The sequence below is a fragment of the Miscanthus floridulus genome, chromosome 11 (assembly GCF_019320115.1).
Source record: "Miscanthus floridulus cultivar M001 chromosome 11, ASM1932011v1, whole genome shotgun sequence".
NCBI lineage: Eukaryota > Viridiplantae > Streptophyta > Magnoliopsida > Poales > Poaceae > Miscanthus > Miscanthus floridulus.
This window is the reverse complement of record NC_089590.1, coordinates 73343844-73361299: the sequence shown is the minus strand read 5'-3', so window position 1 is coordinate 73361299 and position 17456 is coordinate 73343844. Positions and strand designations below refer to the sequence as shown.

At 48.8% G+C, this 17456-nt stretch overlaps 1 protein-coding gene and 2 pseudogenes across 1 annotated transcript; 1 reads left to right on the top strand and 2 right to left on the bottom strand.

The window, feature by feature from the left end:
- Positions 1-2509: 2509 nt before the first annotated feature.
- Positions 2510-4801, bottom strand: LOC136494326 (homeobox-leucine zipper protein HOX17-like). Its single transcript, XM_066490491.1, has 4 exons — positions 4474-4801; positions 4015-4211; positions 3707-3786; positions 2510-3557 (listed from the first exon to the last, which is right to left on the bottom strand). The coding sequence occupies exons 1-4, from the start codon at positions 4577-4579 to the stop codon at positions 3242-3244; spliced, it is 699 nt and encodes a 232-aa protein (XP_066346588.1). The 5' UTR covers positions 4580-4801; the 3' UTR covers positions 2510-3241.
- Positions 4802-6403: 1602 nt separating this feature from the next.
- Positions 6404-7416, bottom strand: LOC136492197 (uncharacterized; annotated as a pseudogene).
- Positions 7417-16657: 9241 nt separating this feature from the next.
- Positions 16658-17218, top strand: LOC136492196 (uncharacterized; annotated as a pseudogene).
- Positions 17219-17456: the final 238 nt, after the last annotated feature.

Here is a 17456-nt window from a genome sequence, read left to right as displayed (position 1 = left end):
CTCGCAAAAGCCGGGCCGCGGCGGAGTGCCAATGAGTACGTGTGTATGGTAGTAGTAACACACGGCACGGGCTAATAACAATATTTATACTATCCTCCAAGCTTAGATTAGCATATATGCAAGATGGATGATGCAACTTGGATGCAGTTCAGGCTTCAGCAGAGAGAAACTAACCCCAGCTTTTGCTCCAGAAGTTACACGGTGGTCGTGGCGGCCAAAGCCCTGGCATTCGCGGTTCGATTCATCGTCCCTGGGTGCCTGAATCCACGTATGTTTGTCCAGGTTTGCATGTCTACAAAGCCTGGAAAGCTCAGGCTATCTGCCTACCTGCTGTGTGGGTTAAGTTGGCGACGCACGGCGCGATGGAGTGGAAGCTGACGATATCCCGACCAAGAAACCTGCCGCGCCCGCGCGTATTGTTTTGTTTCAGTGCAGAATATTCATGCACGTTGGGGACAAACTCCTATACTATGTTAGAATGGTCGTTCTTGCCCATATTTCCGTGCTGTGGTAGTACTGGACACCGAATAAAGTGGCGAATTGAAAATGGAGCGAATTGGAGAGGCGACGTAGACTGCTATCCTAGGAGATGAGCTGAGAGATCGGTGTCAGTGTACGTGACATGCGTGCGCTTATTATGATGTGGATTAGTTATTCCCTGCCGGGTCTTCGTGTACACCCTTCCAACCTACGATTTTATGCCGCGTCTTGATCATGTGGGAGCGACGCAAAGTTAACGAAGTAGTAATCACAAACACCTGTTATCAAGGTTTGTGTTCATGTATAATTTAGCAGTTAGCCTCATTTAGATTCGCTATTTGAGAGGCCATCCGCTAAATGCCTTAGCTGAAGATTTAAAACATTGCCCTAGGATGAAGGGTATAAATATGCTTATTTTAGTTACCCATTCTAATTAGACCTCAAAGACTTTGACCCTGTTTGGATGGGGACTAAGACTTGTTGTTAGTTCGGACTAGGACTAGAACTGGTTGTTATAGTTGGGTAATAGTTAGCTGGCTAAAAATTAGTATTGTGCTGTTTGAATCTGAAGGCTAATGGCAAAGATATTTATGCCCCTTGTCTACTTGCACGCAAAGACTAGGGAGTGGTGTTTCTGACTTTTCAAGATTAGTTGCCCCTATTAGTCCTGATGATTAGCTACATTTTGCCAACTAGTCGACTAGCAACTAGTTGGCGCCTTAGCTAAAGATTGGTTCACCCATTAACCTATCGGTTTGGATCCTTATGGACTAAAAAATAGTCAACTAGCAGTAGTTAGTCACATGGATTCAAACATACCCTTATTCATGTATGCAAGTGGAGGAAGACTTGCTTACATATGAAAGTCCCCTCCATTTCACTAAGACACTAAGTCATGCATCGGTGAAGAGAAGGAAACACCATAAGCATGTGCATACCCATTGGCCTTAAGCACGTGGTACTTTGCTGCAAAATAGTCCACTGGAATTTGGCATGTGGTCTCTTCTTTTGCAGTTTTATATTTTTTTTAACTTGGCCTTTAGACCTATACGAGTTGAAAACCTAATTGGGTCATATATATTGATCACAACACGAGATTGTGCTGGGTTGCTTTTTCTATATATACAACCTATATATCATCTGCCCGTCGAAAATATATTTATTTGAGTTAGGATTTTGCCTCTTTTCGTTGCTACGTTACCATTGTAGTCTCACTATCCCGAGCATCTACGTGCACTGGCGTGTAGGTCTCCAGAACCTCTCACCCTTATAATTCCCGCGAGAGAGGGCGAATAAGGGTTTTTTTTGGAACCAGGAATTCGGTAGTTTCGGTGGTGGCCGAAATTTTTGCAATACCGAAATTGAAAACCCTGGTCGCCAACGATATCACTTCTCCACTACTATCCATGGTGACTTCCTCTACAAATGAGAAGTACGCACATCGTGACGATCTGATCTACTATTTGAGTATACCTATACTGTTTGCGAAGTTGGTAATTCATCTATCATGTTTATTAATTAAATGTGCTAGTACGTGATTTCGTCATGGTTTAAGTTCTGGAGAAAAATTCTGAAATTAATCATGAAATTGCCTAATAATTATCCAACACGAATAGCATATATACGGTTCCTAGGTTCCCAGGACTCGCAATCGACAGGACCAAATCAAATCCGTCGCTGACAGGGCCGGGAAGATTGCTTCTAATCTCCAGAATGTGCCGCGTTGCTGTTCACACGCATTCTCCAACAGCCATCCATGTCCAATAATTGTTTACCCATCCGTTCCAGCCATGGATATTCCTCAGTCAAATCAAACACCTATGAACGCCCTGTTTGTTTAGGCTCGTTTGATTGATAAGCATGACTGAAAGTACTGTTGGTTGATTTAGTGTGAGAGAAAAATAATGTTCGTTGGCTGAAAAAGTATGCCTTATAAGTCAAACAAGCCCAAACAAACAGTGCGAAGCCCGTAGCAAACTCCAGCGTGCTTTAGTTGCTCAGGCCACAGATTATTAAGCAGCTAGATTAAGCTATGAGTGCACGTCGAATCGAATTAATTAATACAATTAAGCCGCTGCACAGCACGAGACCTATCACAAAGAGTGATTAGAGAGATGGAACATGGCTATCATCCCTGTTAATTAACAACGCTAGCTAGGATCAGGCTTCAGGAAGACGGCCGTCCAGTCCAGCAAGCTCTCGCCAAACCGATGGACCGCGACCTCTCTGCAGCTGGTGCATCATCGCTGGCCGTCATCATCACCGCCGCGCGCCGGGGGCGGATGCAAGTCGACAGACGACAGGGCAAACCACCGTGCCATCCCCTTGCGCCCCACCCTCCCTACACCCGTATCCCAGCATATCCAGCCACCCGCTTTCTCCCACCGGTGCAGGACCATCAGGCATCAGCTGCTGCTATGCTAATATTCCTTCTCCTCCTTCCCTACACGTACGCCCAGCTCGCTCCCGGCCGGCCGCGGGAAAGAACATACAACGCTCCTCTCGATCAACAACACTACTGTGGGTGACTAGTTAATAATAATACTCGCTCTGAGCCGTCACACGGCCGGTACAGAGACAACTACTACAGATACAAGATTAACGAGGAAACGGTCGTCGTTTGCACGATCGAATAAATGCGCAGAGAGACGACTGTTTTGTTGGCTTACACGTACGGACGGTGAACAGCTAGCTAGCTAGTGTAGCAGCTACTCCTACGTATTAGTGGCTCGATCGACCGACCGATCGGCCGGCTTGGTGGTCATGACTGCTGCGGCCGGACGGCGATCGGGCGGTGGCAGACGACGGCGCCATCGGCGACGGCGGAGCCCGCCTTGCGGTCGTCGGCGGCGGCGGCGGAGTTGCCGTTGTTGAACGAGGAGGAGGAGACGCGCTGGCAGGAGGGGCACACGGTGAGGGTGGTGGGCGGGGACATGTGCATGTAGAGGTGCGGCGAGACGAGCTTGAGCGCGCGGAGCTCCTGCACCTCCTTGTGCAGGCGCCGGTTCTCCTCCGTCAGCGTCTCGCAGCAGCGCCTCAGGTACTCGCAGTCCACCTCCGTCTGCTTCAGCTTCGTCCTTCATGAGGAGGCCAGGAGGGGCAGAAAAGAGGTTAAAGTGTGCATGCTGATGTTCATCAGAATACACAGCATGCTAGCTATAGAGCGGCTAGCTATGTGTGAAATTAAAGCTGTGCAACGACGACATATCGCATGTGCGTTTCGTACCTAGCGCGCCTGTTCTGGAACCACACCTCCACCTGGCGGGGCCGCAGGCCCAGCTGCTGCGCCAAGGCTGCCTTCTGCCGCTGCACGCCATTAATCAGCAGCAAGTTAGTACAGCTTACACGCACGCAGGGTAATAGTAAGGTTAACACCGAGAACCGGCGAATGATTGAGAACTACTGCTAGCTAGCTGTTCTCCCATGAGAGGAGTCCTGAACTCCTGATCACGGTGAGGATAGAAGTCATAGAACACAGGGCAGAACTGCTGCAGACCTTAAATTCTCAATAGCATGCATGTTACTACTACTTACAGGGTTGAGAGTTGGGTGCTCCCGGAAGCTATCCTCGAGCACGGCCGACTGGTCCTTGGACAGCCGGAGCTTCTTCCTGGAGCCGTCGATGCCGCAGCCGCCGTCCTCCTCGTCGCTGCCGCCTCGCAGGCTCTCCTCGCCCGTGGCCTCGCTTCGCTTCGCGGGGAGCAGCAGTGGCATCTCCAGGAACCTCTTCTCTGATGCATGCATGATCCAGACAGAGTGTAAGCCATACACGGTATTAGATGCTGACGACTAATCCTACATATAGTCAGACAGACATCAACTCACATGTACACTAATAACTATTGTAGCTAGCTTGATATGATCACAGTTAGCTGCTAGCTAGCAGTAGTGTGCCTGCAGGAGCTAAATATCGCTGGTAGATCGAAGTATAGGTATAGCTACTTACTATAGAGATACAAATTATATATATACACCAACTTGCATTGTATTTACCTGGTGGAGCGCGTAGCAGCATGGTGGCGACATGGTGAGTGCGAGGAGACGCGAGGGACGAGCTGAGGCTGAGGCTGAGCCCTAAGTCCTCGACCCTCTCCGTCATCTATCGACCGTGTACCGCCTCGATCTCTTCCTCAATCTGCTGATATCTCTGCAAGGAGAGCTAGCCTCTTCTTCTAGCTACCTCGCTCTCTACCGATCAATCTAGCTATGTGTGAGAGCTGTATAGGCGTGTATGTGTATGTGTAGAGCTGGAACTATGGAAGAACTGGGGATAGATATATAACAGTACGAGTAGCAGCAGGCCAGCAGTAGATAGATGGAGCTGCTGGCTGACAGATGAAGTGATAAAGAAGTGGGGGAGAGCGAGGGTTTTAAAGACATGGGCGGGGGGGCAGGGCGGGAGGAATGTTGGATCTCACTTCACATAGTTTCTGGACAGCAATCATTAGCTTGTGGGGCGGGCTCCTTCATTGGTGCAATCATAACTTCCCCACCTCCACCTCCTCCTCCGCGCTCCGCTCAATATTGCTGGCCTAGCTAACTTCAGCTATTCCCCACCCAGCATTAGGATTTTCTTTTTCCACGAAAAGGCGAGACCATGATATTTCCCCTTTGTTGACGAGCTAGCTGGTGGTGTTTTTAATCTGAACACTGGAATAATCCATGGATCGGAGTATATAATGCACATATGCGTGCCTTTATCTTGATCTATGCATGGCTCCTGATGAGCATACTATATATATATGCTGCCCAGCGTGGTGCAAAATAGATTATTGCGTCGTCGTCTGCACTGTACTATCACTACTGGAGACGCGCTCTCTGCCGAGTGCCTGGGGCACTCGGCAAAGGCCCTATTGCACTCGGCAAAGGCTTTGCCGAGTGCCACACTCGGCAAAGAGCAAACGGCAAAGCCGCATCCGGCGAAGGGTTCTTTGCCGAGTGCCGTTTGTCGGGCACTCGGCAAAGGCTTTGCCGAGTGCCAGGACGGCACTCGGCAAAGAAAATTATCCGTCAGCCGTTGACGGCGTCTTTGCCGAGTGCCGGGTCAGAAAGGCACTCGGCAAAGCTTTTCCCCTTTTTTTTGAAAAATCCTTTGCCGAGTGCCTTCCTGACCCGGCACTCGGCAAAGAATTTTTTTTTAAAAAAAAATCCTTTGCCGAGTGCCTTCCTGACCCGGCACTCGGCAAAGAAAAAAAAATTTTAAAAATCCTTTGCCGAGTGCCTAGCTGAGACGGCACTCGGCAAAGAAAAAATATTTTTTTTTGGAAAATTCTTTGCCGAGTGCCAGAGTCCTGGCACTTGGCAAAGCTGGGAAACACATGGTAGTGTACATAGCTTTGTCGAGTGCCAGGGTACTGGCACTCGGCAAAGAGACCTGCAGCCTGTTCGGTTGGCTGGTTCGTATCGTTGCTGGTTCGTGAAGAAGTACTGCTGGCTGGTTTGTGTGAGAGAAAAATACTGTTCCGGCTGGAAATTTACGATCGTTTACGACAAGCCACAGCCAAACGAACAAGCTGCTGGTAGCGCATTTTTTTGGCAGCTTTACCGAGTGCCAGGGCAAAAGGCGCTCGGCAAAGGCTCTTTGCCGAGTGTTACACTCGGCAAAGTGACCAAAAATTTTTGTTTTTTTTTTGTTTTTTGCTTTCGATCACTGCAAACACAACATATAGCATAATATCACATCCATCACATATATACCACATCCAGCACCTTATATGTCACAATCCATCACACATACCACATGAATCACATCCGTTCACCACATGTCACAGTAACTCCATCCATTATTCGACAGGATTCCACATCATTCAACAAGTAGTTCAAGTCCATCACCACATGTCACAATAACACATGCATGACAACAACATTGTCTCGGACAGAAATCCATTGCGAAGAGAACAAGACATGAAACTACAAGCGCTACTCACTGAAGCGGCCCTTGATGTGGCCATCCTGCTGACGACGGGGAAGGAAACATCTGCTGGTTCGGAGTGCCCTGAGCTGGGTTGTTCGAACCCGCCGACTGTGGCTGCACACAGGAGAAGAGATTACATGAGACAAGATTAGTTGAATAGCGATTATAGCAATTCCTTGCATGTGTGACATTACTCACTGGAGTAGCGGAGTGAGGAGGCTGAGGTGGACCCATTAACCCAGGAGGCATAGCAGCACCCGTCGTAGTTTGCATCCAGGCAATAATGTCCGCCAACCTTTTCTCCTAGGTGAGTTTGTCGGCCTCCCGCGTGGCCCGCTCGGCCGCCAACCCCAGCTCCAGCTCCTGGGCCCTCTTGTTTGCTTCTTCCACCTGGGCCAACAAATTGTTGCAAAGCTAATGTTACAATAATGCAAAGGAAATAGAGTTGTGTAAAGATCAATGTACGACAAGTAAAACATGAATAACCTGGAGTGTGTCGACCTGGTGCTGTGAAATGCTCGGTCGTGAGCGTATCGTCGGGAGTGAGGAGGCGGTCGTGCTCTGTGCTCGGATCTGGGAGAGAGTGGGAGTAGAGGCCGTGTCGATCACGCAGTCGCCAATCCAGTAGCGGCCATGCTTCTTGCCTTGTCCAATCCTCATGACGGTGTTTGCATCAATGTTGTCGGTCCGTGGATCGTACTCGGGCCCAAGGATCGACCTTGCCGCCGACGTGTACTCCGTGATTTTCTCGTAGGCGCTCGAGTTTGTGTATGCCTTGGCCGGGTCGTCCGGGTTGAAGGAGACGTCGGACGATGCCTTGCCCTTGTGTGCCATGGCAAATGCGGCAAAGTTGGAGCACTCTTGGCCTTGATGTGCCGCCGACTGCAAGAACAAAAACAAGATGATTAGAATTCTTTGCCGAGTTCAACGAAAGCAAGAAGAATAGAAACATGACCACATACCCACGCTCGGGCGTATCCGGAGAGGTTGCGGTTGCCTTGATGGTGTGATACACCTGGCATGAACAAACGCCGCTACCGGGAAGCCGCGTGCTGAGCGGCCCACTCCGCGCTTAACCACTTGTCCACCATCTTCGCCCAAGCCACGGGGCACCCGTTGCACCACCAAGGAATCACCTACACGTCATCAAGTAGTTGACATATTAGAAAAACAAGTGATTCGTACTTAATCTCAAAAGGAACCAATTTTAATGTTCTTTAGCTACCTCAAGGAACTGGGGTTTGGTCAGCGTCAAGTCTTGTTCTCGGATGTCCTTCTTGGTGACCTTCTGTCCGAGCTTCGTCCCATAGTAATCTATGATGGCCTGGAGTCGCGCCTCATGATGGACGTCGACAACGCGTTTCCTGCAAGCTCGCTTAGCCACTACCTCCGCCGTGCCCTCGAATCCGTCGTCAAGTTTGAAGTACTCCTGCATATACAGACACGATGTATGCATTAGTTATTTCAAGTAGAGTCCAATGAGTGCGTTGTATTGAGTCATGTAGTGCGAGGAAGACTTACCCAGAACTCCCGAATGACGAGCGTAGCCACGGTGCCTGCTTCCACATGGGGGGCGGACTCGTAGTGGGCAAACGTGAAGGCGGGCTCGAGGTTCCCGGCATGCATGACCATGCCAGGGAAGTGTCTCCTACACAGGAGACCTAGGATGCCATTGACATGGCGGGAGGCAGTGTTCCCCGACACAATCTCCTACCCCCTGCAGAAGTGATTAAGAAAACATATTAGTCTCTATTTCGATATCGAACATAGCATATGAAGTAAAAGTGATAACATGCAAAGGCACTTACCTTTGCCCCTCTAGGCGAATCACTGGGCGTAGACGAGTATGCGGTCGGTCAGGGAGGGTGGAGGGTCCTCGCAAGTAGACACCTGACGAACTAGAGGAAGCGGGAGCTCCCGTCCCGCCCCCGTCCTCGTCCTCGTCCTCGTCCGCCTCCTCCTGGATCGGCGTCTCCTCCTCCTCGCCCGCCTCCTGCTACACCTGCTCCTCCTCCTCCTCCTCCTCCTCCTGCTGCTGCTGGACCGTGGGTGTGGTCCTCCTGTTCCTCCTGGTCATGGTCCTCGTGCTCCTCCGCCTCGTCGAAGACGTCCCCTGCTCCTCCTCGCCCCCTCCGCTGGAGGCTCCTACACCAGAGGCTCCATGGTAGAACGAGCTCAGGTTCCTCTGTCGGCCACCCGGCATTTTTGTTCAGTCACCTACAATTAAAAAGAAGAAAGAAGTAATTAGAAATAGATGCAAAATAAATAAAACAAAACAAAATTACAAAATTACAAAGTATTACATGTATGTTATAAATAATCTTCATGATCGGGATTAGCTGGATCGTAAGTCTCATCATCACTATCAACCATGTCGAAATAATCAACACTATTCGATGGAGGAATGTTGTCTTCATTGTCATTGCCTACACGTAATCGCTCAAGCATTTGTAAGTCCTTTGCATTTCGCACTTCATCTCCATCGTCATCATCATCAACCATTACATTGTCTACATCCATTCCTATCTCGCCGGTTAAGTCTATCTCAAACCTCCCTTGTAGTCCATCTTCTTGATAGAACTGTCCGTCATACGTGCTTGGGTTGAAGTTGTAATCTTCATCATTTGGGACAGGTAGTCGGCCGTGTGGTGAGACCTTGTGCACAACAAACCAACCACTAAGATCCGGTCTAGTCTTGCAAGCATATGACGTATAATAAACCTGTGTGGCCTGTTGCGCCACAATGTACACATCGTCTCTTGGATAGACGGAATCCTATCGAATTTCGACTAGACCAAGATGAGGGGTCTTCCTCGTTACTCCTGGATCAAACCAATGGCATCTGAATACGACAGGATAAAGATTTGTGCTACCACAGAATGAAAGTTCGTATATTTCTTCAATTCTTCCATAATAGTCTACGCCATCAGTGCCGGGCGTAAAAACCCCGCTATTTGTGGATCTTCGATTGGGCTGCCTCCGCTCATAGCTTCCTGTGTGAAATCGATATCCATTCACGTCGTAGGCGTCCGATGACTTGACCCTTTGGTCACAGCCGTTGGCAACCTGTCTCAACTCGGCACTGATAGACGCATTGGTTCGGGCCAGCAAGCTCAAGCAGGATGCATCGTTATATTAATCGGACGTACGAGCAACAACAAATCGGGGCTAAATTGGACGGTACCTTGGTTTTGAACTAGGAAATAAAATCGGGGCTCCCTTGTCCCGCACCCTTGGAAAGAAGGGTATCACATTCCGACGGGGTTGGTTCCCTTGAATGGGGCCAGTATTCATGAATGAATTCCCTGTAACGACAAACAAAGGGGTTGGATGTAGAATAGTGCGGGATTATTGAAACAAGTTCGTTGAGAACTTACGCAATATATGGGTCCACCTCTTCAAGGTTGGTCAGCACATATAACATGATTTTGTGCCACTCCACATTTGTCAGGGGCTTATTGGTCGATGCACCTGCTCTTCCAAGTTGCCCTCGGAAAAGGCTGAGGCTCGAGGCATTTTCATCAGCATTGTAACGAGGAGGTGGATTATGCACACTTGGAAGGTTGTCAGAATAATACAATGTTGTGAAGTTTGACACCTCCTCCATAGTGAATGCACTTGCAATGGAAGCCTCAATTTTGCCTTTGTTTTTACACTTTTTCCGAAGTGTCTTTAGGCATCTCTCGATTGGATAGCACCAACGGGCCTGCACGGGCCCCCCATTCATGCCTCATACGGGAGGTGCAATATCAGATGCTGCATCGGATTGAAGAAGCCGGGTGGAAAGATCTTCTCCAACTTGCAAAGCAAGACAGGTGCCACTTTTTCTAAGTCAGCAATCACGGTCCGAGATAACTCCTTGGCATAGAGCTGGCGGAAGAAGTAGCTCAACTCATAAGGCATCTTGAGTCCATCAAGGAGTTTCTGGCACTCGTACATGCTCTTTGGCAGAACGTGGCCCTTCGGAAGCATGCCAGCAATCAAGGCCAACATACCATCGAAGTGTTGTTGACCCATGTTGATCTCGGCCTTGAACCCCATCGCGCGTCCAATGGCATCGAGTTGACAAACCGTTGTCCGATCATGAAGGGGTTTCTGTGCCGAAGACATCATGTCATAGAACGCCTTTGCGGATGCCTCCGTCTCCTCCGCACGTCCATCAGGGATCTGTGCTTGTTGATAGTCATCTAACATGTGTGCAACCCCGCCATCATCATCAACATGCTCGAGGCATGGTCTCACCACTTCCTCTCTCATCCGATGGGCTTCACCGTGGTGGATCCACCGGGTATAGTCTGGCATAAAGCCATGCTTCTGAAGATGTATACCCATGTTGTCCTTCTTTTGCCATTTTCTGTTTGCACACATGCTGCAGGGACACTTCTGTAACACCTAACACCCCGGTGTTATGCCTGCATTTAGGCACTGCAAATCATACATATCATGCATCATCAAGCATCCTAATCATACATGCCTAATCATGTAAATAACAATTGAAACACTGTTTCGAAACATATGAAACGTGTTGTGAAACCTGAATGTTGCATAACTTTGTTAGAATTGTTTTGCCCTGATTTTGTTTGCTCGGTTAGTAAAACATGTTTGGATATCATGGTAAATCATCTAAAAATGTTTAGTTCAATTTTTGGAGCAAGGTTTGTATTCAAATTAATTCAAAATTTGGCTTCAAAATAAATTCCCAAAAATTAGGGTTTTGAGTTAAACTTGGACTTTGAATTTACAATTCAAAATCTAGAAAGAATTTGGCTCTGGTCATAAAAGCAAAGTTGTAGAGAATTAAATTCTAAGCAACTTTCATTTTTGGTACATTTTTAAAAGATGTCATTTTCTTGCTCAAAATAATATTTGAAAGATAGCATGTAAAAATTCAATAAAAATATATTTGAAAAAGGCTTTTATCTCCTTATCGGGCCGCCGCCTCGCTTCTGGCCCACGGCCGAAGCCGGCCCAGCGCGCCAGCGAACCCGCCCGCGCGCGCCAGCCCACCTCGTGCGCCGGCCCATGCGTCCCCGCCTGCCGCGCGTGTCCCGCCTTGGCCCAGCTCCCGCGCTGGCCCGCTCGTCCGGCCTGCTTCGCGTGCGCCACGCCCGTCACCGCGCCATGCCCCCGACCGCGTCAGGGCTTGCCCACCGCGTGGCGCCACCCGTCGACGGCGGCCTAACACCGCGTCCACGCGCCGCGGCAGCTCTGGCACTGCTGGCCACTGCTTAAGCTACCGCAGAGCTCGCCCGGCATCTCATTTCCTGCTCCTCCCTTCGTCTCTCTCTCGAACAGCAGCAGCGCGCGCGCCCGCCATCGCCACCGCACGCCGTGCCTTGCCGGAGCTCGCTCGCCCGGCCACTACAGCTCGCCGGCGACCACTCCGTCTTGCCTACAGCTCCGCCGTCACCTCGCGCACCCCAGGCTCGCCTCGGTAAGCCTTGGGGAGCTCCCCTTCCTCGCCAATCGCTCATCGGTTGAGCTCCGCCTCGCCAGAATGCTGCGCTCCCTGGGACTCGCCTCTCCGCCTCACCTCTCTCCCTCTATACGCGTGCACCAGCACCGCACTGACACGATAGAGCTCGCCAACCACTCCCCACGCCACCTCTCAGCCAGAGCTGGCCGGCCAGCATTGAGCCGCGCCACCATGCCTCCATGGACGCCGGTGAGCTTGCTCCCGAGCTCCACTGGCCGTGGTAGGGGTATCGTTAGGTCCACCTTGTCTCGGGCAAGCCTCCGGTGGTGACCTCACCGCCGGCAAGTTCACCGGCGGCGAGAACCGCCGCGGCCGGGCACCTCCCCTGCCACTGGGTCGCTGACCCGCGGGGCCCAGCCGCAATGGCTGGCAAAGGCCCTGGGTGGCTGGCCAGTGGGCCGGTTGACCCACTGGGTCCTGCCTGTCTGTCTCTCTGGCACGGGATTTGGGTGGATAACCGGGTGTATCTAGCAGTTTTGAGCATGAAGTTTAAAAGGATTTCAAAAATGATTTTTTAGAATTCTTTTTAAATGCTTTAGAAAATGTTTGTGTACTCCTTTTAGCTCCAAATTTGTTGAAACAAATTTTGCTAGGTTCCTTATCACCAGGTCTACTTGAGAAAATTATTGCATGTCATTTTTGAGATATTTTTCTGTAGAACTTTATTTAATCATGTATATTGCTGATAACTTGAAAAATGTGTAGAAAAAGCTATAGGCTTCAGAAAAATATGATTCCAAGTTTGTTAATTTTCTTATGCCATGTATTTCCTAGGAAAAATATGTTTCATGCATGTGTTGTGGAAAAATTTTGAGGTGTAGTTCAAGTACCTTTAATGGCTGATTTTGTTATTTTTGCTAGAGAGCAAAATTTGTATAAAACAGGCATGTGATAATTTTTGTACAGTGATTGTATGCTATGAAGATCATAGGAAAAATGCTAACTATGTTGTTTGACACTTTTCACAGTACAAAGTATTTTCATGTTCATAATCATGCCATAACTTGTTATTTTTGTGTAGACTATTTTACTGATCCAAAATTTTATGGTAGTCTACTTAGAGTAGTACTATACTACTGTAATTTTCTTAGATTTTTATAAGCACCAGAAATATAGGTTGCTGTTGTAGCCCTAGTTTAAAAGGAAATAAAATAATCCTCTTTAATACAAGATTAGTTAATAATAATAGCTTTGGTGTATCTTTGAAGCATTTGATAAGAGTGTTGACTTAAACATATTTGTAGTAGAAGAGAATGCAGTAGATGACATGTGCTTGTAGTATAATTTCTTGGATGATGTTGACTACCTTGCATTCAAACATATCCATTGTATTCATCTCATCCGATGCACCGATTGCATAAGCACTTACGCACATTGCATTATACAGGATCGCAAACCGAGAACCCAGTCGTCATACCCGAGGAGCCTGAGGAGCAGCTCAAGGTGCAGCAGCAGGAAGTGCCCGAAGCCGACGAGGAGGACGTTGAGGAACTTCCGGAGTGCCCCGATCACCGTCCGAGCTCCTTCGAGAGAGGCAAGCCCCGGAGCATTTTCTCCCGGTTTGCAATTATTAATTAAATGTTTTCCTTTAATTGATGCATTATGTTCAGGAGTTGTTTGCAACCGTTGCTGCATTATACCTTGTTTACCTTTGTTATACTATATCCTTGTTACCCTGGTATCCGCAGTCGAGTCAATGCTTAGCTGGCTTAGACCGGTAGAAGTCGGGTGATTTCCTGTCACCTGCGAGCTATAGGTGGTTACCTGGATCTGCTTGGATGACTATGAAGTCATGGTATAACTAAGTGTTAAATGAAGTTGAGACCGGACGGAGACTTGCAGAGTTTTGGACTATAGTGTTTCCGTCTGTGTCGATTAAGGACCGACCGTTGTTGGGCCTCGAGTCATGTTGAACGCATGCCTTACATTTAGCTGGCCGGATAAAGTACCTTCCGACCGCGAAGCTGGGAGATTTTTTGGGCCGAGTAGATTGCCCGCAGCGCACTGTGCCAGAGCAGGTGTGGTAGGACATGGGGGCGAGATGATAAGACCAAAGTGCAGTCGGTCGGCCCCCGGGTACATGTGGTTCCTGGCAAACTCGAGATTCCTGGAAAGTTGACTCGGTGATCAATATCTCACTTTAGCGGGTGAGTGAGGTTTGTGTAAGGAATAAATCACCAGCTGGCTAGGAATCGATTCGAATCGCCATCGCTCCTGGATAGTGAGCACTTGACTTGAGTGACTTCATCATAGTAAACGTTTATGGAACACTTGGATAGTTATAATGAATATGACAGTATGGAAGTTGTTTAATGATCATTGGTTATCATTATCTGCTTAATCACATATTTACTCTAGTATAGGTGCAAATCTAGTCGACAGGTTCATAATAATTAACTTGGCAATAATGCTTTTAGAAAGGTTCTGAAATGCTAAAAATGCTTCTTTTTGCAAATGAGTCAGCTAACCTACTATAAAGCCCTTCATAATCCTTGGTGTCATTTATTTTTGGTTATGTCGGGTAAGTCTAGCTGAGTACCTTCTCGTACTCAGGGTTTTATTCCCACTTGTTGCAGATGGGCAGATGTATTATGGCTACTGTATCAACTGCCTGTATCCTGCGATGGGTGATGCTTAGGACCATGGGCATGGTCATTCCTTACGTCTCGTCTGATGCTTTTGTTGGAGATGATCATTCGCTGGCACTATATTTGAACTCCGTGTGTGTGTCTGTGGTTTGAACAAATGACTTCCGCTATTTTTATTCGAACTGGTTTTTGTAATAACTATGTTGAAACTCTGATGTATCCGTGATGCAAACTTTTATGTAATATGTGATGGTGACCGCTAAACTTATTACGATCTTGGCTGGAATGGAAGTTGGTTTGAAATCCTTTGTGATTTCACGGACTACCGGGTTATACGGGCTTAAGTTTGCTAAATCGTCTGCTCTGGCGGATGATTTTCTTACTTAATTTCGTATAATTGGTCGGTTCTGTTACAACTTCATTAGATGCGCTCTATTCGCACCCCTGCCGAATGCACAGTCCAAGAAAGCCTCGGTCTTCTACCCCCATTCAGTGCTGAAATCACTCTGACATCTGTATCCCGTGTACATCCACTCACGGTCATCCATCCTCTAAAATAGATATCAACGAGTAACGTAACCATCAACTGCATCTACATAGTGTTCCAACTATCTAATAGGTGAGGATATGTCCTAATCCCACCCGCGGATGCGTAGACGAGGTTAGTTTCCATGGTCTACTCCGAGCCGAGACAGAATTTCGGTAGTACCTCCCTGCTGTTCTCTAGATACATGTCCTGGCAGAAAGAGTGTGTATCCGGAGAACAACACGGAGGTGATGCCAAAACTCCGTCTCGGATTGGAGCAGACCATGGAAACTAACCTTGTCTACGCATCCGCGGGCTGTCCAGAAAACGTGGACAATCCGAAACAGATACGGTTATACATATGCAAAGATCTGTATACTTCCAACCGTATCTCTTTCGGATGGGAGACGCCTAACTAGGTTACACCGATCTACGACAACGATAAGGAAGAGAGGTTATTTATACCTAGGGTGGCGGTGGAGTCAGGCTAGCAGGGCAGTGGAGAGTCGGTGCAGTGGTGAAGCGAGGCTGTGTAGGCAGGACCGCAACACCGACGAAGATGATTGGGGTCGCCTAGGTACTACGGGTCCCCTCCGACAGGTCCTGCTCTGGAAAACAAGAAACACAACACTATAAGTTGAAAATTTCGGTAGAACCTCCCCTGTACTGGGAGGTTTTCAAAACCTGCAAAAAATGTCTAGGTTTCTAACCATCCTACGTGACAACGAGCGCGAAATGTTCTCAAATTTTTACCATAGCCTCCACATGTGATGTAAAGACGCGTCACCAAGTTTCATGATTTTTGAACTTCGTTTGCATTTTATATAATTAAAAAACACTTCACCCGCAATTTTGTCGCTATGTTTCGTGCGTGAGATGTTTGAAACTTCGGGCGTGCTCCTGGAAACGGCCTCAAAATACAATAAGTAACGCGAATATCATTTTTCCACTCGTCGAATTCCATGATTCGATGCACCTGCAGTTCAAACTTACATTTCCCGGAAAAATGCAATTAAATGAAATAAATTAAGGATATATAGCAAAAAGATCGAGAAATGTGCCAAATTTGAGGATGTACTTCAACTTAATGTGTAAGGGTTGAAGAAAAAGTTTGAAGACAAAAAACAAAAAAAAATTATGCTTTGCCGAGTGCCCAACTCTGGCACTCGGTAAAGCCTCTTTGTCGAGTGCCTAACGGGGGGGCACTCGGCAAAGGTGACGGCAAGTACCCCCATCAACTCTTTGCCAAGGGCCGTCCTTTGCCGAGCGTCGGTCTTCGCCGAGTTCCTGGCACTCGGCAAAGAGCTTTTTGCCGAGTGCCCAACATTTAGCACTCGGCAAAGCCGGCGACACTCGGCAAAGCCAGGCTCTCCCGTAGTGTATAAAATACTAGTACGTACGTTCTCTAAAGTTTCAGATTTCGGACCACTTGCGTCTGGTTTGAATTGAAATGCTTAGATTTAAGACATGGAAAGTAGTAGTGTAATACTGTATCTACTATAGGAAGAAATGTATTTAAGAACGTGTGTCCGCCTAATAATTAGGCCCTGTTTGGTTCCAAGCTCCTAAATCTAGGCAGCTAAACTGTCTCCTAAACTTTAGTAAGGCTATGTTTGGTTAGGTGACTAAACCTGACATGTACATATTTATAAAGACCAAAACACCCCTCGTTAATGCTAACTTGGTGTCCATGGCTCGCCGGGCCGCTGCTGTACCTGCGTCCGTCGCCGTCCCTTTCCCTTTCCGCAGTGGCATGACGGTGCCTTTCCCTTTCCTTGCATCAGAAGTGGTCCAGCACCGAGTCCGCATCCACCGAGTCCACCGGATGATGATGGTGGTGGTGGTTGTCCCCGCTCTGCCTCGACCTCACCACAAAGGAGCTCGTGGTGGCGGCGGCGGCGCTGATGAGTCGCGCCTCCCGCACCGCGGTGGCGTGGGAGGCGGACTCGTCGTCCTTGCTGTGGAGAAAGGCCTCCATCTCCGCCTACAGGCGGTTGAGGTGCGTGTACTTGTTCTCGAGCCCGAGCTTGGCGTCAGAGAGCTTCATCTGGACGCGCTCCTCCCGCCACACCTCGGCCATCTGCAGCATCCGTCGCTCCTCCTCCATCTCCTCCCGCATGCGCAAGCACTCTCGGCGGAGCAGCTCCACCTCGGCCTGGTCCTCCTCCACCTCCCGGGTGAGCTCAGAGCAGGCGTCCTCCATTAGCTCCCGCGCCTTGCGCTCCATCTCGTAGCTCTGCGCCTGCTGCTTCACTGCCGCCCGCGCCTCCGCTAGGTCACGCAGCAGCCTGGCATTGGCCTGTTCCAGCTGCAGCTAGCAAACTCGTGGCCGTCCATGGCAGAAGCGGTGAGCGGAGGAGCTACTACGTCGGCGGAGGGGTTGGGAGGAGAGGCACACAACTGCAGACGCCCTCTTTGCCGAGTGCTGGGGGTACTCGGCAAAGCCAGCCAAGCACTCGGCAAAGGCTTTGC

Bases quoted from the DNA above. Each gene is read 5' to 3' on its own strand.
- LOC136494326 (XM_066490491.1), bottom strand. From the start codon at position 4,579: ATGACGGAGAGGGTCGAGGACTTAGGGCTCAGCCTCAGCCTCAGCTCG. The intron at 3,787-4,014 runs GTAAGTAGTAGT...AATGGCGTGCAG, and splicing joins AGCACCCAACTCTCAACCCT to CGGCAGAAGGCAGCCTTGGC. The intron at 3,558-3,706 runs GTACGAAACGCA...CTCCTCATGAAG, and splicing joins TTCCAGAACAGGCGCGCTAG to GACGAAGCTGAAGCAGACGG.